The sequence below is a fragment of the Canis lupus genome, chromosome 33 (assembly GCF_003254725.2).
Source record: "Canis lupus dingo isolate Sandy chromosome 33, ASM325472v2, whole genome shotgun sequence".
NCBI lineage: Eukaryota > Metazoa > Chordata > Mammalia > Carnivora > Canidae > Canis > Canis lupus.
Genome location: NC_064275.1, coordinates 25,235,928 through 25,258,950, shown reverse-complemented (window position 1 = coordinate 25,258,950; position 23,023 = coordinate 25,235,928). Strand labels below are relative to the sequence as shown.

The following is a 23,023-nucleotide window of genomic DNA, read 5'->3' as shown; positions in this document are numbered from 1 at the left end:
TCTTCCTTATGTCACCAGAACCAGGTGCTGTGGGGGTGCTCCCTGTGTGGGCTTCACGCTCTCTCCTTTTATGATTGGGCTGCAACTCTTGTGGGCACACTGGGAGGTGGGGCTATCTACAACTGCCCCTGTCAGCCAATTTGGGTGGGTGCCAGTCCAGGCCAATGCTTTTCACTGAATGCAGTGAGGCAGGAGATGCTTTTAGAAGGTGCTCATTCCAGCCATTGGTACCTGCCAGTTGGTGTGGTGAGTCCATAGGGCAACACTGGAGAGAGACATGTGGTGCTAGCAGAGTAGATAGATAATGTCAGAAATGGAACACACCAGTACTTCTGTTCCTAGAGAAAGTACCTACAGATCCCTGGTCCTCTGGCACACACAGCCTAAAATCATAGGAAATAGTAAATAGTAAATTTCCTATATAGGAAATAGTAAATTTCCTATATATATGGCTAAGGCACTTTTTTAACTGCTGCTTCTGTGCTAGGTCTCAGAGCAAGTAAATTTGTGCATGGGACCTTAAAGAGTAGAATCTTGGTTTCCTATAGCCTTCCTACTGTCTCAGAGTTAAGCCCCCACTGATTTTCAAAGCTGGACATTATGAGCACTTCTTTAGGTGCATGTCCTCAGGGCAGGGTTGCCTGATGGGGTTTTGAACCTCTGTGCCTGTGGTATCTTTCCCCCTGTGGATCACTGCACTAGTAGTATGAATCCGAACTAGATTGCATCTCTGTCCCTTCTACTCTTCCCTGTGTGACTTTTTCTTTATATCTTTCACTGTGGGATAGCTAATCTTTAGGTTGTTTCCAGAAAGAGTTGCTCTATATTTAGTTGAAGCCTTGTTTATCTGGGGGAAGGAGTGAGTTCAGGATCCTCCTTTCGAACCACTTGCTTCTCCAGCTGTTTCTTTTACTCTTGCTTTCATTCTTATTCTGAAACACATTTCAGTACTCCAGTAACTAGATGTACGTACTTTCAAAGCACAGGACATAATATAAGACAAACATCTGCTGGAACAAATACACAATCCTATTCACCTGATAAGACTTTTTCATGGACCAGGCCTACAGAGAGAGGCAGTGATAGTCAATTATTAACCCTTAAAGTAAAAAATTGCCTTCATATATAATTATGGTAAAAACATGTATGAGTTCATAAAAGTTTTAGTATATTCACCTGAGTTTTGTCAGTAAATATGGAATGGGTAGATACAGTCATTTAGATATAACACAGTTTATCATTTATCTGTTTGAAGTGGACCAAAAAATGAAATCCTGAAGACATGGCCCACTTTTTTATATGACTGACTCATCCAGATTCTTAGAGGCAGTGGAAAGAATAACATATACATACATCCACACAACTACATGACTTAGCTCCTTCCTAGTCATTTACGATGAAATAGAGCCATCTTAGAGGTGATTTTTCAAGCAGCCTTAAACTTAAAGCTAAATTTTCATTCACTGTAGTGAAACTTGCATATTCTAGAAGTCAGTTTTTTAAGAGAACTAAAACTAGTCTTTTAATAACTGCAAATGAATTTCTCAGTTATAAAAATGTTTTAAAATCGTGAACTAGGGATCCCTGGGTGGCGCAGCGGTTTGGCGCCTGCCTTTGGCCCAGGGTGCGATCCTGGAGACCCGGGATCGAATCCCACGTCGGGCTCCCGGTGCATGGAGCCTGCTTCTCCCTCTGCCTGTGTCTCTGCCTCTCTCTCTCTCTCTCTCTCTCTCTCTATCATAAATAAATAAAAATTAAAAAAAAACAAAAAATAAATAAAATAAATAAAATAGTGAACTAAAATTTAGATTTAAGTCATTGATGAAAATCGCCTTTAAAGAAGTTAAAGATAGATTATTAATATTGGCATGAGTTTTGTTTGTTTTTTAAAAAGCATGAATTTTTAAAATTGCCAAATATATGCAAGAGGCTATCTGGGTATTGGGAGAGTTAAACAGACTTGATTTTGTATTTCACCTCAGCAACTTTGGGCTGAATGACCATAGACAAGATGCGCAACCTCTCAGCCCCAAGTTTCCCATCTATTTAATTTATTTTTAAAGATTTTATTTATTTATTCATAAGAGACACAGGGAAAGACAGAGACCTAGGCAGAGGGAGAAGCAAACTACCAAGGGGAAGCCTGATGCGGAACTCAATCCCAGGACCCCGGGTTCATGACCTGAGCCAAAGGCAGATGCTCAACCAGGTGCCCTTCCCATCTATTTAATGGGGATAATTGTTTGTGTCCCTCCTAAGATTATAATAATATAAAGGGTTTGTTTTTTTTTTTAGCATATTACCTCGAACTTAGAAAAAATTATAGTGGGAAAAATGCATATGGTACATTTTTGCCTTTTAGTGTTTTCAGATCCAGTTAGACAAATAGATATGTTAAATAAATAATACTTGTGAGAGGCAGTTAAAATCCATTACAGCATTGCTCAAAGTTTATTGTGGAACCTGCAATGTATTTGTTTAAAAACATTTTTAAAAGGATTTCTGTGGTCAAATAAATTTGGGAAATGATTAATACTTTGAGAGTCACAACGTATATTATTCTCTTCAAAAATCTGAGATGTTCTTGGTATAGCCTTGCCTTCTGTGGTGAACTTAGGTAGAGTATTTATTACTTATGGATTCTACTTGCTATCATTCTCAGCTCTCTGCCCTCTTACATTTAAAGGTACATCTATACCATGGACTCATGGTGATGAATTAATTAATTAATTAATTAATTAATTTTTACTCTCATAGTAGTTGTCAAATCTGCCAGTTTACTTTCTCTTGTAATATTAAAATCTATTTAAAAGTATCCCAGGATTACAGATTTTTGTCCACTTAAAAGTGTATCTAGGGCAGCCGGAGTGGCTCAGTGGTTTAGCGCCACCTTCCTCCCAGGGCGTGATTTTGGAGACCCGGGATCGAGTCCACGTCGGGCTCCCTGCATGGAGCCTGCTTCTCCCTCTGCCTGGGTCTCTGCCTCTCTCTCTCTCATCCCTGTGTATTCTCATGAATAAATAAATAAAATCTTAAAAAAAAAAAGTGTATCTATAAAATCTAATTAATGTTCCACTATTTTAAAATAGAAATTCCATTGAATAACAAAACCAGTCCAGTTATAAGTATTTCCATTAGAAGAGATTAGCTGTGAAACCAGAATTATTTAAATCTCACATTATGAGACACCTGGGTGGCTCAGTGGTCGAGCATCTGTCTTTGGCTCAGGTCATGACCCTGGGGTTTTGGGATTGAGTCCTGCATCATGCTCGCTGCAGGGAGCCTGTTTCTTCCTCTGCCTATGTCTCTGCTTCTCTCATGAATAAATAATTAAAATCTTTTAAAAAAATCTCACATTGTAATTTGTTTTTTTCCAGTATTTTGAGTTTGAAGTTTTGGGACAGATTGAAGTATAGTTTTAATCTTTGGGTTCTATTTATTTATTACTTTTTAATTTCAAGTTTGCTCAGGCTTCAGCATCTTTTCAAGTTGAAATAGTTTATGCAAATTTTTCTTTTTTTATAACTGGGCTTTCTGCAAAGGTTATTTCTGTCTCTTTGTGGTCAACTTGCTATCTCAGAATAACTTTTCCCTCCTGTGTTTTTTTGTTGGGGGAAGGGACTGCCTACCACTCATAATTATGGGCCCAAATTGATCAGAATTTTTAAATTCCAGCAAGAGGCACTCTTGTGTAGTCACACCTTTAATAATAATGCACTCTCGTGAGGGGGGTTTATTTTTTTATTTTTCATGATGTATAAGATACCATTTGAGCTGCCTTTTTTTTAGACTAATGTATAGTTACATTAGTTTCAGGTATACAACTTAGTGATATGTAGATGGGTCTACACTTATGCTGTGCTACCACAAGCATAACTACTATCTGTCACCATATAATGCTATTACAATACCATTAACTGTATTCCATATTCCATACCTTTCATCCACATTACTTGCTCATGCCATAACTAGAAGCCTGTGCTTCCCACTCCGCTTTACCCATTTTGCCCATCCTCTTACCACTTGGGGGTTTCTTTTTTACTGAATCATCTTTTATGGTCAGAAACGTTATTTTCTATTAGGTGCTCAGCAAAATTTTCAGACACAGCTAACAGCTAACACCAGTTATGTTTGGGAAACCTCCCAACTTACCTACCTTTATCATACTGCTGATACATTTTTAAAAAGATTTTATTTATTCATGAGAGATAGAGGCAGAGACATAGGCAGAGAGAGAAACAGGCTCCATGCAGGGAGCCCGATGTGGGACTCGATCCTAGGACTCTAGGATCATGACCTGAGCCGAAAGCAGATGCTCAACCGCTGAGCCACCCAGGCTTCCCTCATGTTTTGGTGTCTTAATTGTACTTGTTTCACTTTGTAGGGGAAGAAAAATATTTCCCTTTACCTATTTTAGGTTCATTCCCTGGACATCAGACTGACAACAAAAATGGGGGGGGGGGGGACCATTAACAAGAGAAAAACAATTTATTAACGTGTACAGTGCCCATGATGCAGAAGAAACCTCACATGACCATTAAGTCAAATGAGTAGTTAGAACTTGGGCATATATAGCATCTTAACAAAGAATAATAAATTCATAGCGAAGTGATAGGTAAAAAGAAAAGGATTTTAGACCTCCAAAGTAAGGAAATTCTGGAAAGGTAAATATATTTTGGAATCTAATGAAATATGTGGGTTGTCTAGGTCCATCTTGGCACCAACTTTCCATCTTCTTCATGGCCATAAAACTTCTTTGGGAGGGAGGATTTATTAGTGTTCGTTTGTGAGACGTTTCTGCTTTTAATCCTGGAAGGTCTGGAAAGCTCTTTCTACATTTGTGGATTCTCATTTGCCTCCAGCTCAAAATAATCCTTATGCCAAAATGCATATTCTGCTACCCTTCAACTTCTCCTTGAAATTGAGCTCTGAAGGGCAGAACTATGTTTCTTCTCTGTTTCCCTGAGTTGATGGTACCAAGCAGGCAGCACTCAGATAAATGTTTGTTGAGTTAACGAACTCAACTATTTTGGCAATCAGCTCATATGGGACTCCCCAGTTTCTACTTACTATTCTCTGGCAAAGGAATTCTGAGAGACTTCTGATGTCTTAGTAATATATAGTTGGGCTAGCTCCCTCTTTGATGGTAAAGATTCATGTTGATTAAATGTAACTCATGGAATATACTTATATGAACTATTTTGGGAATATATCTGATCACTCTTCCTTTTCAGAAGTGCACACAGATGCCAGATGGTCAAATGCGTAGTCTTTCTTATAAAGAGACCAGTTAAATGAATATTCTTTTCATTTTTTAGTGATTTAAGAAACTCTCTAACTAGAACTACAGAGTAACTAACTACTAGTAACTAACTAGAATGTTCCTAAGTGGGAGGAAAACGTTCAAATTCAAAATCACATTAATTCTTAATAAATATTTTCAAATATGAAATTAAAGCATGAATCCAGAAACATACATATTTATAATTTATAGTCATTTCAGTCTTTGAACTTTACTTTTCTACTATATTTCTATTTCTTAAATTTTACTTCTAAAAAAAATTTAAAAATTTTACTTCTACCTCCATGTTCCATAGTCCTTTCATTTTTACTGTATTTTATTACTTACAGGCTTTTCTCAGACGCATTTTTCTGACAGATTAAATGCCCTAGCAATACAATTTTAATTATTACTGTTTCTTTTACTAGTAGTAAATTTAAAATAATGATAATGAAATATTAGACATAATCTACCAATGAGGTAATTTAAAAGGAGGTTTTGTTTAGGGCCAGCAGTTGTCTTTTACCTTCCATAAATAGTTAAAGGGTAAAATGTCCTTACCTATATGTTGTAGACAATCTAGAATTTTGCAGGGAGAGTTCTATAAGAATTCTTTGAGAACATAAAGGCCCCTTACATCTTTTCCAACTCTTTGGAAGAGGAAGAGACACTTAGAAACTATTCAGCTAGCCCTTATCTTTTTGGTACATGTGCACTTTGAGGTCTTCTCTGCCTTTCAGAATGATAAAGATATTTTGAAACAAGCCTCTGACTCTTGACAAAGTGTAAAGCTAAGAAAACACTTAAATTGTAATTAGTAGCAGTTAAATACTAATAAAATAAACGAAAACCTTACAAAAAATTTTATCAAAATAATTTTGTGAGGTTTTTTGGTTTTAAAAGATTTTTTAAATTGCTTTATGCTTGTTTTTCCTTTTCCAAAAGAACTGAATTAAAAATCATTATAACCATAACTATTTTGAAGTCTACCTGTCTACAAAGCTATAGAGAAGAACCTCATTTGCTGGCAGTTTAATTCTGAAAAAGAATATAAGAGCAAATGCTCTTGAGTGAGATACAAGCAAATCAAGTCTATAGACATGAATAATGTATTCTCTTCTTACCCTTTCTGGTTTCTTTTTCTATGGATATCTGAAAGCATTTTGAGTATATTCACTATAGACTAATATTTGTGATCTCCTTACATAAGTAATTAAGAAGCAATCAAAACTAGGTAGAATGGCTAAGGAGAAATTTTGGTGAATAAGAAAAGCTAATATACAGATGCCAGTTAAACTATTTGTATCCACATGAAAATTTTCATAATTGATTCTAATAATAATGATTATTAGTCCGTAGTTGAGAAATAGGTGAACATGAAGAAGAAAAAAATCATTCATAATCATTCCATGCAGCAAAAATAAAAATCACTCTTGAAATTTTGTTTTTCAATCCTTTGGGGGCTTTTTTATGTATGTAATACATGTTTATAACATGTTTTGGATGTTTTCTATATCCTGATTTTATTTTCACTTGACATTAGATTTAGGTACTCTCCCAATTTGCTAAATATTTTTTGAAATTTTTATATTTTTATGGTTCATAGAATCCTGTCTAGTGAATGAACCAGTAATTTATTTATCCAATTCCCTATTGTGGGATATACAGTTTGTTTTCAATTTGTTACTGCATATAACAAACTGCATGTATATAATTATTAGTGAGGTTAAACATTTTTTCACATCTTTAAATGGGTATATCATTTATGAAAAAATTGTGTATAAGGTACTTAATGTTTCTATCACAGATCTAAACGAACCAAGATATTACTAAAGCTAAATAAGCAGAAAGAAGAAGAGGACCGCAGATTACAGTTGCAACTTCAAAGACAGAGAGCCATGAGATTGTCCCGAGAATTACGGCTGAGTATGCTCGAAATAGTTCATCCAGGTAGGTGGCGATGTCAGTTTTATAAGTGTCTTTTAATGAACCAGATTTCCTGCTACCTGATGATTTTTTCTTTTAATTTGTACCTTTTTCTTGTTTCTCCTTTCTCAGGTAAACCTTTCTCAGTTAAATCTCGAGTTCTCATTCATTTGGGGAATATAAATAATAGTGAAAGGGAAAATAAGGGAAGGGAGAAGAAATGGGTGGGAAATATCAGAAAGGGAGACAGAACGTAAAGACTGCTAACTCTGGGAAACGAACTAGGGTTGGTAGAAGGGGAGGAGGGCGGGGGGTGGGAGTGAATGGGTGACGGGCACTGGGTGTTATTCTGTATGTTAGTAAATTGAACACCAATAAAAAAAAAAAAAGGAAAAAAAAATCTCGAGTCAGAAAAAAAAGTCACTTTTTTTTTTATTAAAGCCTATTAGTTGATGATGAGTGATCTCTCCACAAGTTTTCTTATCTTTCAAATAAATTAGTGAAACATAAAAAGATGTGCTTAAAGTTAGCTTTCAGAAACAATCCCCTTGATTTTACGTAAGGAGTTAGAATACTGCTACATTCTGGAATCAGAACTTTACTCATATCGCAGTATAAACCTTGTGACATCTTGCCATTTTTGTTTGCTTTTGTTTTTGTTTATGTATTTTTGTTTATTGAAGTTCAATTTGCCAACATATAGTGCTCATCCTGTCAGGTGCCCCCCTCAGTGCCCATCACCCAGTCACTCTATCCCCCCTAGCCTGGCTCCCCTTCCACTACCCCTTGTTCATTTCCCAGGAAAATGTTAGGAGTTTCTCATGTTTTGTCACTTTCTCTAATTTTTCCCACTCATTTTCCCTATAATCCCTTTCACTATTTCTTATATTCCCCATATGAGTGAAACCATATAATGATTGTCCTTCTCCGATTGACTTCACTCAGCATAATATCCTCCAGTTCCATCACATCTTGACATTTTTTACACACTAAGCTGAAATTAATATTATAGTATGGGAATCTGAATGGTTTCAAGATTTTTTTTTTGTTCTTCCTCTTCCCTTCCTACCACTTATTCCCAGTATTCTTTGCTAACCTCTTATTTTTCCTTTTTCCTTAAATATAGATGTTTCCCAGGTTTCCATCTTCACTTCTTATTCTCATGTTGCTCTTCCTGTGGTATCCTATCCATAATTATAGCTTCAACTACTGAGTGCTTAGCACACTCAAATCTTGTTTGCATCTTCATCTTCTCAAGCTCTAAACCAGCACTTCCTTTTTTTAAAAAAAAAATAAAGATTTTATTTATTTATTTGAGAGAGAGAGAAAGTGAACGCAAGTAGGGGTGAGGGGTAAAGGAAGAGGGAGAAGCAGACTCTCTTCCTAGCAGGGAGCCCTGCATGGAGCTCAATCCCAGGACCCTGGAAGCACAATCTGAACCGAAGGCAGATGCTTAACCGACTAAACCACCCAAGTGCCCCTAAACCAGCACTTCCTAATAGAACTTTTTACAAATGAAATGTTCTTTATCAGCACTGTTGAATATAGTTCCTACTGGTTAGCCATGGCCATTGAGTACTTGAAACGTGGCTAGTGCACACAAGCACATGAATTTTTAACCTTATTTAAAGTAACCATTTGCGGTTGGACAGCACAACTCTGTAGCCAGCTCCCTGTTGGATACCTTTAGTTAGATATCTACAGGCATCCCAAAAACTGGTTATTATCTCCCCCCTCGCTCTACCCATTTCCCCTCCCTGAATACCATCTCAGGTAATAGCACCAGCAGTGTACTCAATTTCCCATTTGTGAGACATCCTAGAGTTCTTTCTTTCTCTCACATATAGCACCTCCCAGAAGGTAAAAAGAGAGTCACCTGTAGTCATCTGTAGACTTAAGAGAAATTTGGAAGTACACAGAGTAGTTAACATACATGCATTTTGCCTTTTCCCTCTGATGGTATGGATTGAATTCCTAGCCACATACTTGTATTCTTTTTTCTAAATATTCTTGCTCCTGGATTTTTAACCCTTTTTCATTCCTTTGCCACAAAAAGTATATGAATCTTTTCCCTAAAGAACATGCATAATCTGAGAAAATTTTTGGACTTTTTTTCCGGCTATGTTAGAATCATTGTAAAATAATAAAATTGGGGAAATTAATGAACAATATTTAAAGAAACAAAAAAACTGTAGGAGTGTTGTTATCATTATCCTGATTCCAGAAATTGAGAAAGCATAGCAGTTGAGTATGTTGTAATAGTGTCTGTCATCTTTTTAGGTCAGGTGGAAAAATATAATCGGGAAATAGAAGAGAAATCAGCCTTGATTATCCAGAAACACTGGAGAGGGTACAGGGAAAGGAAAAATTTTCGCCAACAGAGGCCATCTCTCACGGAATATAAAGCAGCTGTCATACTTCAAAGAGCAGTGAGTCTAACGTAGCAAAAAGACTACTGGATTAGGAGGCAAAAACATGAATTCAAAGCTGACTTTGTATATACCTGCTGTAAACTATTGGTCTAGTCACTTAGCTTTTCTGAGTCTTAGTTTCTATAAAATAAGAACCTCTTTACCATTGGACAAACTGATTTAGACACTCAGTCCTTACTACTTACATAGAACTTTGTACACCATTTATCATACTGCAGTTATTTGTTAATTTTTCTTTCTTTCCTTGGCTGTGACTTCCTCAGAGGTAAAGAACTAAGTCTTATCTATTGTTGTCAGCTCTCAGTATGTGCTTGATGTATGAATGGATATTTACCCTACCCTTTTCACTCAGCTGTTATGTGAATAGAGATGACCCAATTTATGGGAAGGTATTTTGTGAATTGCAAAGCCTGTACTAGTTCAGCCCATCATAGTTTATTTTTTTAATGTACATAAAATGTATTGGATATAACTGGATCAATATAATTCTTGAATTATAGAATCACTTTCTTAAATGATAATATTCCTCAGATTTAGTAATATTTTATTGCCTTGGAAAAGCATGGCACACAAGGCTATTTATTTCATTTAATGACCAATTTTCCTAACATCTGTTATTCAGTTATACCTGTTAACTTTCATTTTAGGATATCAGGTCCTATAGCATTTTATAGTTCTTTATTGCTGAAGTTTGGGTTAATTTCAGTTTTTCACAGCGATAGATTTTGTATAGTTTCTTTCTTAATTCTCTGTGATTACGTTTTACAAAGATTATTTAAAACTAAAAAAATAGGATAGAGTAAGTATTACAGAAATAGGAAGGTATTTATCTGCTGCATCCTTCTTCCTCAGACTTTTCTGGTGATGTCAAGGTCTATCTGCAACAAATAATCCTATACCTTCACCAAACCACACCTACATCTCTGTTTCACCCTCTGTTAAACAGGCCCATCTAAGAACCCATGGATATTGGTATTAGACATACTTCTTTTAGAGGAACCTTTGGGTCCTTTCTAATACCTTTACCTCATGCCTACTTCCTTTTTAAAACTCTTCTCTATCAAAGAATCAACTGGGCCCTTATTAAATTGAATTACTGCCTTGCCTATTTAGATGAGCCCAAAATTTTATAAAAGGGTCCTACACTCTAAAGTGAGATACCCCAGTTTGTCCACCATTCCTTAGAGAAAGAAGCATAGAGGTCCTTATTGGAGAATATCTGAGGTCTATGAATGCAAAGTTGGTTTGGCTTTCACACTTTTCTTTGGCATAAGAGGAAAAAGATTAGTCACATCTGCTTCATATCTCCCCCACCCAAAAGGAATATGGATCTCCATGGTAAGAATAAAAAAGGATGGGTTAGGTCATGTTTTTAGTGTTTGCAACTCATTACTAAAAATAATGGTGAAGTCAAAGCAAAGCTAGCCAAAAAATAGATGAGAAGAGGATTCCTTTCAAAGAGGAAAAAGAATGAAAAATTATGAAGTATAGAGAGGGAAGAAAAATGAAAGTAGTTGAGAAAATTCAAATAGGGCAATCAGTGATCAGTAAATGATGCATTTTGCTACATTTTGAAGTATCTTTTTCTAAGACATACTATAGACTTGTATATATACTGGGTCCAATACAATACCTACTAACCATATGTGACTACCTCAGTACTTGACAGATAGCTAGTTGAAATTGAAATGTGCTGTAAGTGTAAATTGCCCCCATATTTTGAAAACTTAGTATGAGAGTGTAAAATATAAAATACTTCATTAATAATTTTTACAGTGAATACATGTGGAAGTGCCAATAATTTACATATATTGAGTTCTAATATGTTTAATAACTTAGTATATACAATATATTAATTTCACCAATTTTTTTCTTTTTTTATATGGCTACTAGAAAATTTAAAATTACAGGGGATCCCTGGGTGGCTCAGCGGTTTGGTGCCAGCCTTTGGCCCAGGGCGCGATCCTGGGGTCTCGGGATCGAGTCCCACGTCAGGCTCTTGGCATGGAGCCTGCTTCTCCCTCTGCCTCTCTCTATGTCTATCATGAATAAATAAATAAAATCTTTAAAAAAAATAAATAAAGAAAGAAAGAAAGAAAGAAAGAAAGAAAGAAAGAAAGAAAATTTAAAATTACATATATGACTTCTATTATATTTCTGTTAGTGCAGCAACTGATCTTAGTAAGAAAGAAAAAGGAATACTTCACTAGTTTCACTGAAAGTAGTAGGAGTATCATTTCATTGAACTTGTCCCTTAGAAGGAACTGGTTTTTAGTGTTTTGGGCAGGAAAAGGCCAGAACTGGAAGAAAGACCAAAACCGTTATTTACCTTTCTCCCTCCCTTATTTTGTGCAAAAGCAAAGGCATTCTCATGTAGCTAGAAATTGAAAAACCCTGTGTAAAACTGCTAATTTCAAATTATACACGTTTAACATAGGCAACTTGGACTTCTCCGTAGTGGCATAGTGTTGAAATTAAATTTGAAGAGTTCACTGCATTTTCCCTTTTAATTCCTCAGGATTTTCTTCTCTTGCTTTCTTATCTCTTAGGCTAAGAAGGAAGATGCTGGTTGCTGGTGTCTGGTCTTTAGGGCCAGAATGAGGGTAATTTTTGCCACTTGATTATAGCAGAAAAGTATTACAGCACTATTATACATATCCATTACAGACTGACCACAAAAACACTTAGTAAAACAAACCATTAGCAGTTGAGAAAATAAAAAACAAGGAGAGAAATATAATTTCAGAGAGTCCTGAAATGACAAAGAATGAAGAAATGGTCAAGGTGGCCTTTTTTGATCTAGGAACAGAGATTCTTCTGTTCTGGTACCTTAATTCTAAGGTTCCCAGCATAACATGTTAAAGCCTAGAGTGGTACTAAAAGCAGGAGGTAGAGGAGAGAGAAGGAGAGGCAAAGAAGAATCATCAAGTAAAGGAAAGAATCCAAGGAAAGGAGAGGGTCTCTCAACAGGAGGCTGTAAGCACAGTTGAAGGCTCCAATAACATACTAAAACAGAGATATTACGGAAATTTTATATACTGAGTGAGAAGACCTCCAGCCCTTTTTTTTTTTTCTCCCCTTAGGTTCCAGTGTGCTGTCAGCCAGGCTTATCTCTTAAAAAGAGTAGATGGAGAATATTTTCTTCAGGAAATCTGAGAAAAGTTACAAGTATACTCACAATGGTATACTTCAAAGAAACAGCTCATTTCGATCTTTCTGTATTGAAGTATGGTGGTTAAGCCCTACCTACCTATCCAGAATTTCTAAACACCTTCTTAGGGCTCACTCTTAAAAATAGCTCAAAATGTCATTGGGTATCTGAGAAAAGCTGAGGCCAAAACAAACACAATAAAAGTACTTGATGGAAATAGAGGCATTGCACGGATAAGAAAACTTTTTAAAAATCTATTATTTCCTCAGAGCTAAGAGAGGATAATGCATGAAACAAAACCGAGATGCTATATAAAAGGGAACAAATAGAATCAAAATCAGCAGAAGAAAAAATAAAAGACAAAAGGGCTAGGGAAAAGTTTGGGAAATCTATAGAGCAGGGAAAAAACAAAAAGATAACCAGTCCAAGAGGTCAAACATTCAAACATTTGAAAGAAAGAACAGAACAAAACCTGGTAGCTAAAATGTATTAGATTAAGGCTGTTATATATTTGAGGGAAAATGATTTCCACCCACACCATCAATTTAAGGTAAGGGTAGACTAAAGACATTTTCATGCATCACAAAGTCTTTTTTTTTTTTTAAGATTTTATTTATTTATTCTTCATAGAGACAGAGAGAGAGAGAGGCAGAGACACAGGCAGAGGGAGAAGCAGGCTCCATGCAGAGAGCCCGACGTGGGACTCGATCCAGGTTCTCCAGGATCACGCCCGGGGCTGCAGGCGGCGCTAAACCGCTGCGCCACCGGGGCTGCCCACAAAGTCTTTAAAACAAAGAAGTTACCCAAGAAAAAAGACAATGTAGAATATAGGAAAATGAAAAGAAAGATGAAAAGGAGTCACCAAGATGATGGTGAATGGAGATACCAGGCATAGAGAGTAGTCAGTTTAGGTTGGAGTGGGTCAGAAAGCTCCAGAATAAATATATGTCCAGCAAAATAAATTTGACAGAATGTCTGATATGTTTTAATGTATTAAGCATTAAGACAGAGTTTAGATACATAATCAGTGATAAGTATGTAGAAAAGTAAGCACAGGAAAACACTAATTCTAGAGAAAATTTTAAAATGTGCAAAAAAGGGAAAGTAAATTATATACTATGTGGATCAAAATTGAATGACCTTGATGTAGTCATAATTATGTAAACATTGGGCATTGATGTAACTAAATTTATCATAATATTGGATGTTTAGGGATATGGAAAGTATGTGGGAGAGCAAGCAGTGAAAGAGACCTAAGCTAAATCCTTATCTTCCATACAAGAAAGTCCATAGATAATACCTATACCTGAAAACTGACAGAAAAGTAGATGGACATAAACATCAAAAGAAAAACCTGAAAGTGTTAAAGTTGTTATCTTTGAGAGAAGGGGCAGAGAACTGCAGGGGGTTTTTTTTGGGTGGGTGGTGAGTAAGAATTCATATAAAACTGACATTTTAAACAATAGATTGTTACATCAACGAGTTTTCTCCTGGAAAGCACTAAATAGTAAAATATTTTATTTATACTTTGTGAGCCATGCAGTCTGTTTTAAGTATTCATCTCTACAATTGTAGCACAAAGGAAGCTGTAGTCAAAACACAAGCATGAAATGTTAATATGTTATTTGTAGCCACTGAATTTGGAATTTCATAATTTTCTCGTCACAGTATATTCCTTTTTGAACTTTTTAACCATACAAAAGTACAAAACCGTTCTGAACTCTTAAGCCATACAAAAACAAGCAGCAGGCTGAATTTGGTATGGGGGCCATAATTTGCCAACCTTTCCCTTAAAGCAATGTGAAATATAACTTTGATGAAAATAAAAACTACAAGGAAGAGTGAAAAAAAAATTGGGCAGAATAATTTCAAATTTTCTCCAAATCTTGCCTGTTCAAGACTTCTAGATTTACTGGAAGTTCTTTCTGAAGGACACAAGGAAGAACATTCAGAAAGTACTTTCATTATTTGGCCCATACTTTACAATTTTACAATATTTTCTCATTTACCGAGTTTTTTTTTTTATATACTGTCCCTTTACCAAGTTTTTTCTTATATACTGTCCCTTTTGTCCTCACATTTTTGTAGTCTAAGTAGAATTGGGGTTTGTGTTTTCTATAGACACAGAACCCATCTTGTGGAGATCAAGTGACTTGCCCAAAATCAGACACAGTCTATAAGTGACTAGTATTGAGACAAGAACTTATTTCCAGTTTTTTCCTCCTAATTGCTTACTATACTATGCCCCAAGTCAGAATTTATAAGGGACTAGAACTAAGAACTCACTTCCTATTTTTTCCTCTCTTTTGCTTACATACAGATAATACATGAATATATACTTGTAAAATATTAAAACACAACAAAAGAATATCATTAAAAAGTCATTGTCCTCCCTCACTTTAGTCACAATCCCATCCCTCTCCCCATGCATACTCAGTTAACAACTGTTATAATGTTGTTACCATATGTTGTAGAATAAAATAATTCTGTTAGTCAGGAATGAAAAATCACAAATCTTTTTTTGCCCCAGACTCTTAAATTCCTAGCAAAGTGCCGTAAGAAAAAGAAACTATTTGCTCCTTGGCGAGGACTTCAAGATCTCACCGATGCACGGAGAGTTGAATTAAAGCAACAAGTGGATGACTATCTCAGAAGACATCCGGTATGCAGGCTTCTGTGCCATATTAGTGTTACATTTTTTCAGTGCATGATATTCACCAATAAAACATTATATTGTATGTATTTGTGCATTTACTATTGGTATAAGGTAATACGGTGGCTTTACCATAGAGTTAAGGGATTTGGGGCCTTTTAATTATATGGGCCATAGTATAGTCAGTAGGGAAGGAGACTGCTTCAAATTGATTATTTCCTATAGTATATCAGTAAGACATGGTCATTGCCATTTCTAATGTCAGGTTGACAGAAAAAAGTTCTGACTTCTACTTCTAGCCAAAATGGAGTAACAGAGACTGAATTTACTTCCCATCTGAAAAAATGGTTTTCAAGACCATGGACATTAGACAGTGAAGGTTAGTAATTCCTGAGAGGCAAGATGGAGTAAAAGGGACTGGATTTACTTCCTTCCTGAAACCACTGGGAAACAAAAAAGATAAAATACATGAAACAGTGGTTTTCAAGACCATGGACATCAAACAAAGAAGGTTATAATTATTGAGAGGGAACAAAGTGGGCGCTAGCTTATTGCCCTGAGAGAGTTTCTAGGTCACAGCACAAGGAGGAGGAAAGAGGAGGAGCTCTTTGGAATCCCCATGCTGAGGAGCTGAAACTGAGAGTCTACAGAGAACAAGGCAGCTAGATTTCATAGGACAGAGTACAGAGCAAAAAGATAGACAAAGAGCACATCAGATATCTGCAGAATATTACCCCTTGAGTATATTTCAGGAATCTGATTAGCATATGTATGTAAGGAAACTACCCAGGGCCAAGGAAACAGTCATCTTCAAAGAGAGAACAGTGCCTGATACTCAACACTGGCGCAAGAATAGTACATACTCCCATCAAATAGACCGGAAAAGCTTAATTCACAGGACATCAGAAAGAATGATTAGGAGTCTTGCCTTAGTAGTAGAAAGTAAATAGTGTAGACTGATGCATTCTGCTAGACAAGTCATAAAAGCAGGAGCCAAAAAGATCAAAAGTTTTTTAATGTAATTTAACCACATCTCAGAAAAAAAAAACCTCAAGATTTTTAGAAATACCAATATATATATATCCAGCATTCAACAAAGTACAAGTTACAATGTCTGGCATCCAATCAGAGTAACAGGCATATATAGAGGTAAGAAGACATGACTCATAATGAGGAGGATATGTAATCCAACCAGTTTAGAGATTACACAGATGTTAGACTTAGCAGAGAAGGACATTGTGGGTGGCTCAGCAGTTCAGTGCCTGTCTTCAGCCCAGGGCGTGATCCTGGGGTCCAGGATCAAGTCCCACATTGGGCTCCCTGCATGGAGCCTGCTTCTCCTTCCGCCTGTGTCTCTGCCTCTCTCTCTCTCCGTCTCTCTCATGAATAAATAAACAAAAATCTTAAAAAAAAAAAAAAAGAGAGAAGGACATTGTTCATACATTCATATTTTTAAAGGGATGTGTTGGGACAAATGGGTGGCTCAGTTGGTTAAGTGGCTGCCTTCAGCTCAAATCATGATCCCAGGGTCCTGGGATCAAGCCCCCCCATCGGGCTCCCTGCTCAGGGCCTGCTCCTCCCTCTCCCTCTGCCACTCCCCCATATTTATAAATTAGAGTATGCTGAGTATCTGCTATGAGTGGAATCATGCAGTATTTATCCATTTGTGACTGACTTATTTCATTTAGTCCAATGTCTTTAAGGTTCATCCACATCATAGCTTTTTCATTTTTTAAAGAATTTTTTAAGGTTGAATAATATTCCATTATAAGTATATACCCCATTTTGTTTATCCATTCAGCTATTGATGGACACTTGGATTGCTTCCACCTTTTGGCTATTGTGAATAGTGTTGCCTTGAACATGTATATACAAATATCTATTCATATCACTGCTCTAAATTTTGGGGGGCATATGCCCAGGAGCAGAATAGCTAAATCTTACGGTAATTTTATTTCTGTTTTTTTGAGAAACCTCCGTACTATTTTCCAATGCACTGATCCATTTTACTTTCCCACTGGCAGTGCATAGGGGTTCCAGTTTCTCCATATCCTCGCCTATTGTTACTTTCACATCCTAAGGAGTATGAGGTGGTATATCATTGTGAATGGATTTGGATTTCCCTAATGATTACTGATTTTGAGCATCTTTTATTGGCCATTGGAATATCTTCTTTTTTAATTTAAATTCAGTTTAGTTAACAATGTCCATTCAAGTTCTTTGCCCATTTTTTAATCAGGTTGTTTGGTTTTTTTTTTTGGGGGGGGGGGGTATTGAGCTTTAGGAGTTATCTATATGTTCTGGATATTAATATTTTATCAGGTATGTGATTCACAAATATTTTCTCCTATTCTGTGTGTTACCTTTTTACTCAGTTTATAGTATCCTTTGCTGTGCAGAAATTAAAAATTTCTGGATGGAAGTTCAACTTGTCTATTTTACCTTTTGTTATAACTATCTTCAGTGTTATATTTGGGAAATGGCCAGACCTAATGTCATGAAGCTTTCCCTCTATCTTTTCTTCTAAGAGTTTTATAGTTTTATCTCTTACATTGAGGTCTTTGATTTCTCTTTCTCTCTCTCTCTTTCCTTTTTTAATGCATTATGTATGATTTTGATGCATGCTCTTGTTTAAAAAAGAAGTAGTGCCTTAGTCATATTCTAGTGCTGCTGTTTAAGATTCTGTGACTGAAAAGTATGGTGGTAGTTGGAGAGGGACTGCATCCCAGACCAGAGCCAGGAACTGGAATATTTGAGAAGTTGTGATAATCAAAAGCTTTATCAGCTTCAGAGTTAAGATTTTCTGATACTTCTCTGAACTAATTGTCTTCAAAGTAATTGCATAGCCAAAGGAATATGGTCCTTTAGATTTTGTACCTTAATCTGTGAAACCAGAAGCAATTCTAACATTATGGTTTAAATAAGTTTAGGACCGAGGACAGGTCCTAAACTTATTTAAGTTTAGGGTGATGGAGTCTGTCAGGTGGGGTCTGGAACAAGAGGTTTCCTTGTTACTCCTGTTCCAGGCCAGTATTTTTACCAAACCATTTGTAGTTTTCCCTGTGGTCTCTCAATCTTAACTCTTCTCTCAGAATTCCACAGGAGCACACCAGAAAGAAACTACCCCCTGAATTTTTATCTGAAGCTGCTTTTAAAAGGCTATTTAATGCTTGCACAAGAGAACAAGCTAGATGAGATTCAACTGATAGGATGAGAGGCAGCTAAACATGCTGAAACCTCTTCTAAGTGGTTGAGCAAAACATGGGTGTGGGTGTATGTGTATCTCCTGTAATAATATTTCTGTTCTTTCTTCCCAGAGCTCTCAAATGTCAGATATGACTAGCAGAGAGCTCCATTCCCAAGCTCAAGAACAACTGCAACACTACCTTATGGGCAGGGCCCTAGAAGAGAGAGCCCAGCAGCACAGGGAGGCTCTGATGGCTCAGATCAGCACCAACATTGAACAGTTAATGAGTATGTGCTTGTTCCATTTTTGTTTCCTAAAATGAACACCCTATGCAAGATTTTGTGACATCTAAAATCTTCAGAAGGAAAATACCACTTAATGGTTTAGACTGTCTCTTGTCCTGAGAAATTTCTAGATCCAGAACATGCCAGCCCGTGATCTTTTCAAATACAAATCCCATAAGCTCCTTTTTGGCTGCTCTTCCGAGCCTTGCTATCCTTCAGAGGTATCAACTCAGACAGTAGTTACTAATTATAAAGGTGCTGAGCCCTACTAGCTAGGTTCTTTTGTGTAATCTCAAAAGCTTTTGATCATATTTTAGGAGTTGGTGATGACCGTAGTTACAATGCCATTTTATAATTTTTAATGAAGTGCTTTCACAAAAGGTAATTCATCTGCTCACAGGGACATTTAGTGAGAGATCTCATCCATGAAGCCACAGTGTTTGAATCCACCTGTGAAACACTTTTAATATATATGGAGCAGAGAAGGCCAGAGTTCTCTATTTAGTGCCATTACTTTCGAATTTTGTATTTTTTAATAGATAGAGGGGTGTAATTGAGCCTCTCATATATAGGATGGGGTTCTACTATATTTAAAGAATTCATGTTTTTTAAATCATCTTTAAAAAGCTACATTTTTTTTTTATTCTTTTAAACACAGTGGGGGGTGGGCAGTTGCTATCAGCCACACCTACAACTTGTGAATAGTCATATACCATCTATAGCTAGCAATGGTGAAGATTCAGAGTTGGAACCCTGTCCCTGCTTTATAGCAGAGTTCCAACTCTATAGTTTCCAAGTTCCTACTTGTTTGGTACAGAACTCTTCTACTCACCTATTTATTTTCTGTTTATTACAGAGGCACCGAGTCTGAAGGAGGCAGAAGGGAAAGAACCTGAACTCTTCCTAAGTAGATCCAGGCCTGTGGCAGCTAAGGCCAAGCAGGCCCATCTTACTGCCCTGAAGCATATACAGGCACCTTGGTGGAAGAAGCTTGGGGAAGAAGCAGGAGATGAGATTGATGTTCCAAAGGATGAGTTTAGTTTAGAATTAGGAACTTTATTCATTGGTGGAACCAAACCCCCTTAGGAAGCTATCCAGAGAAATGACACAAATCCTTTATTTTAGATTATTTTGGTTCTGCCTCTGGCATGCTAGTAGACTAGAGCTATCTTTTACTCATGGCTTTCCAGAGATTCCTCTCCAAATAAGATTTTCAGGCAGTAAGCAAAGAGTTGTCTTCCCACTTTTTGCAGTTCTATTTTCCTTTTTCCACACGACCATCCATGGCCACACATACAAATTAAGAATGTGGCTTTTATGTGGAACTAACCTCAGCACGACATTCTGTTTATGTGAAATTTTCTGTTGTTTTGCTGTTTTCCTACCAAAGGTGTCTTCTAAATAAATATTTTCAACATTATTCTCAAAAACTTGTCAAGATTACTTCAACTTTTCACATTTATTATTTAATTTCATATTTCTCTAATATAAGAAGGGTGCTCTTGGACTTTATTAAGGTGAGAGAACAAATGGTCATTTGAAGGGTACTTCACTCTTTTCTACCAAACATTTGTTGAATTCATTTTCTATCTTATTTCTAAAAGAACTACTTTTTTAAAAATCCTAGGATTCAGCACAGGAAAAAATTCTTTCAGATAAAATTCTGTTTTAACTATGAGAATTATGTAACTCATTGGTTCCCTTTGTCTTATCTACTGTGAATCTCAGAGCTAAATATAATGCTTAACTTTTATATGATCCTAGGTAGCTATATACTTATTTGGTTCCAACCTAATATTTTCTGATTTTCCTATTTATCTTTAATTGTATTTTAATACTAGAAGCTTTTTTTTTTTTCAGACCTACTTCTATTTGTATTTGTAACAATACGGAGTTTAAGTTAAAAACAATTAACAAACCATGGACTCAATAAGGTAAGGAATCTGGAGGGTACTTCTTATATAAATGAGTGAAAATACCAATATTTCTGGATGATAAGACCAAATTTTATAACATCCAGTCCTCTAAAATTAAGTTTAGTAAAGTTCTAGTTAGTATCCTAATGTAATTATTATTCATAATTGGGAAATAAATGTATATACTTCATCTGTGATAATCAGATGGAAGTTCTGGTTTCAGTGAGAATGTAGAAAGCTATGTGAAAATGTTGCTCTCGGGTTAAAAAAATGCCAGATAATCTGCAAAAATAATTTTTCTTGAGCCTATTTGATTGCTGAGGCCCTAGGGACAACCAAGTAAATTGAGATGGGACTCAGTATCTGTGAAATGAGCTATTTCACCTTTAGTAGAGCACAGGAGACAAAGATGGCTAAAATTTCAACGAATTCTTAAAGGCCAGTAATGGGGTAGCATGTCAGTTTAGAACATCTAGGAGCCTCAGACAGGAGAATTCAGACCTTCACCTAATTCAGGAAAGGTTGGGAGCAGGGCAGCAGGCCTGAAGAGATGCCCTTCGTGGTGTAGGCAAACGTGATAGGCTGCTACTGGGTGACATGATCTAAGTCCTGTCTGCATTCCCAAACCCTTCTCTTAAAAGCCTTAGACTGCTGGAGCAGGGGCAGTAAGCCCTCTTAACCCCAAGGATCAGAGAAAATTCCACTGCATGTTAAGGAGGAAATAGAAATAAAAACTATCTGTTTCTGGGGGCAGGATAGGAAACACTCTAGACCTAGACACCAAACGAAATCCAGCATTGCTGAGGGAGAGATGGAAACCAAATTCCTCTCCTGAGAGACAAGAAATCATCTTAGCCCCAGAAATCCCATGTAACACAAAGCAGATGTCTGCCAATGCTAGAAAGGAAACTGCCAAGACCACCATAGATAATGACTGCCAAGAGGGAGAAGAATAGGAACACTGAGAAAGCCCTACCTCCAATCACAGGAAGAAGAGATCTGCCTAAGATTTAGGCCGGATCAGGACAACACAACACCCATGTCCCAACAGCTAGCCTAGCACCAAGTAATGTGCCATGGCAATTTATCACCAGCATGGAGAGAAACCCCTGTGGCAAAGGCATACAGGCATCCTTGAAAGTGGAGAGTGGAGCCAGAATACTAAAAAACCTTCAAGCTTCCCAGACCCCTCTCTAAGCACAAGGTAACAACAGGTTTCAAAAATAATTTGAAGTCTGTGGTATATAGAAGATAAAAAGGAAAACCATGTTGGTTCCTGAAGGTGGCCCTGTGGTTATGCTGGTGCTAGGAGGGAGGGAGCTTGAGGGAAAATGAACCTGCCAGTTTCTTTGTGAACTCTGAGATCGGTAAGTAACTCTCCCTCCCATATGCCCCAGGCGTTTTTCAAACTACTGCTTCTATGCTTAATCTCCATGGGCTGTTTGCTGTCTGCTTGTTTGTTTGTTTATTTATTTATTTTTAATTTTTATTTATTTATGATAGAGAGAGAGAGAGAGGCAGAGACACAGGCAGAGGGAGAAGCAGGCTCCATGCACCGGGAGTCCGACGTGGGATTCGATCCCGGGTCTCCAGGATCGCGCCCTGGGCCAAAGGCAGGCGCTAAACCGCTGCACCACCCAGGGATCCCTTGCTGTCTCTTTAAAGATGGGGACTCAGCCTTCTATCGCCCTCTGGGCTCTCTCAGAACTGAGCTGACTTTTTAATGTTCCATGCTTTAAGTCTCCCTGGTTGTAAGAACTCATGAAATTCGGCCCTTCTAATTTTCAAAACCAAATGGTATGGGGATTTGTTTTCCCTGTGCAGGATCGCTGGTGTGATAGTCTGTTTTTTGCCTTCTCTGCACCCACAGCTCCCTCCCTCCTGCAGCTGGACCTACAGAGTTTAGCTCCCTACCATATCTCTACCCTTACTACCCACTTCAGTGTGACCCCTTCTCTACATCTAGTTGTGGAGTTTGTTCTGCCAGTCTTTGGGTTGTTTTCTGGGTTATTTACACTAAAGTGAGTGTTACTTAGATGTATCTATGGGACAAGGCAAGTTTAGGGGGCTCCTACTCCACCATCTTCCTCAGAAGTCTAATGTTCTGAGTTTTTATTGTGGTTTCATAACATAGGGTGATTGTTTGAATCATTGAGCATGTGACTGAAGTCAATCTCCAGCCCTCCCTCACCT

The 23,023-nt window shown here is 37.0% G+C and overlaps 2 protein-coding genes across 4 annotated transcripts in view; one reads left to right on the top strand and one right to left on the bottom strand.

Annotated features, from left to right (window-relative positions):
• IQCB1 (IQ motif containing B1) overlaps window positions 1-20,334 on the top strand; it is a 66,422-nt gene extending 46,088 nt beyond the window's left edge. For all 3 annotated transcript variants that reach the window (XM_025475734.3, XM_049105514.1, XM_025475744.3), the window contains exons 11-15: window positions 7,089-7,231; window positions 9,488-9,636; window positions 15,321-15,452; window positions 18,761-18,917; window positions 19,771-20,334. In XM_025475734.3, the coding sequence (XP_025331519.1) occupies window positions 7,089-7,231; window positions 9,488-9,636; window positions 15,321-15,452; window positions 18,761-18,917; window positions 19,771-20,000 (811 nt within the window). In that variant the 3' untranslated portion in view covers window positions 20,001-20,334. The remainder of the gene's footprint in view (window positions 1-7,088; window positions 7,232-9,487; window positions 9,637-15,320; window positions 15,453-18,760; window positions 18,918-19,770) is intronic.
• EAF2 (ELL associated factor 2) overlaps window positions 1-23,023 on the bottom strand; it is a 189,162-nt gene that overhangs the window by 80,094 nt on the left and 86,045 nt on the right. The gene's annotated exons all lie outside the window — the stretch shown is intronic.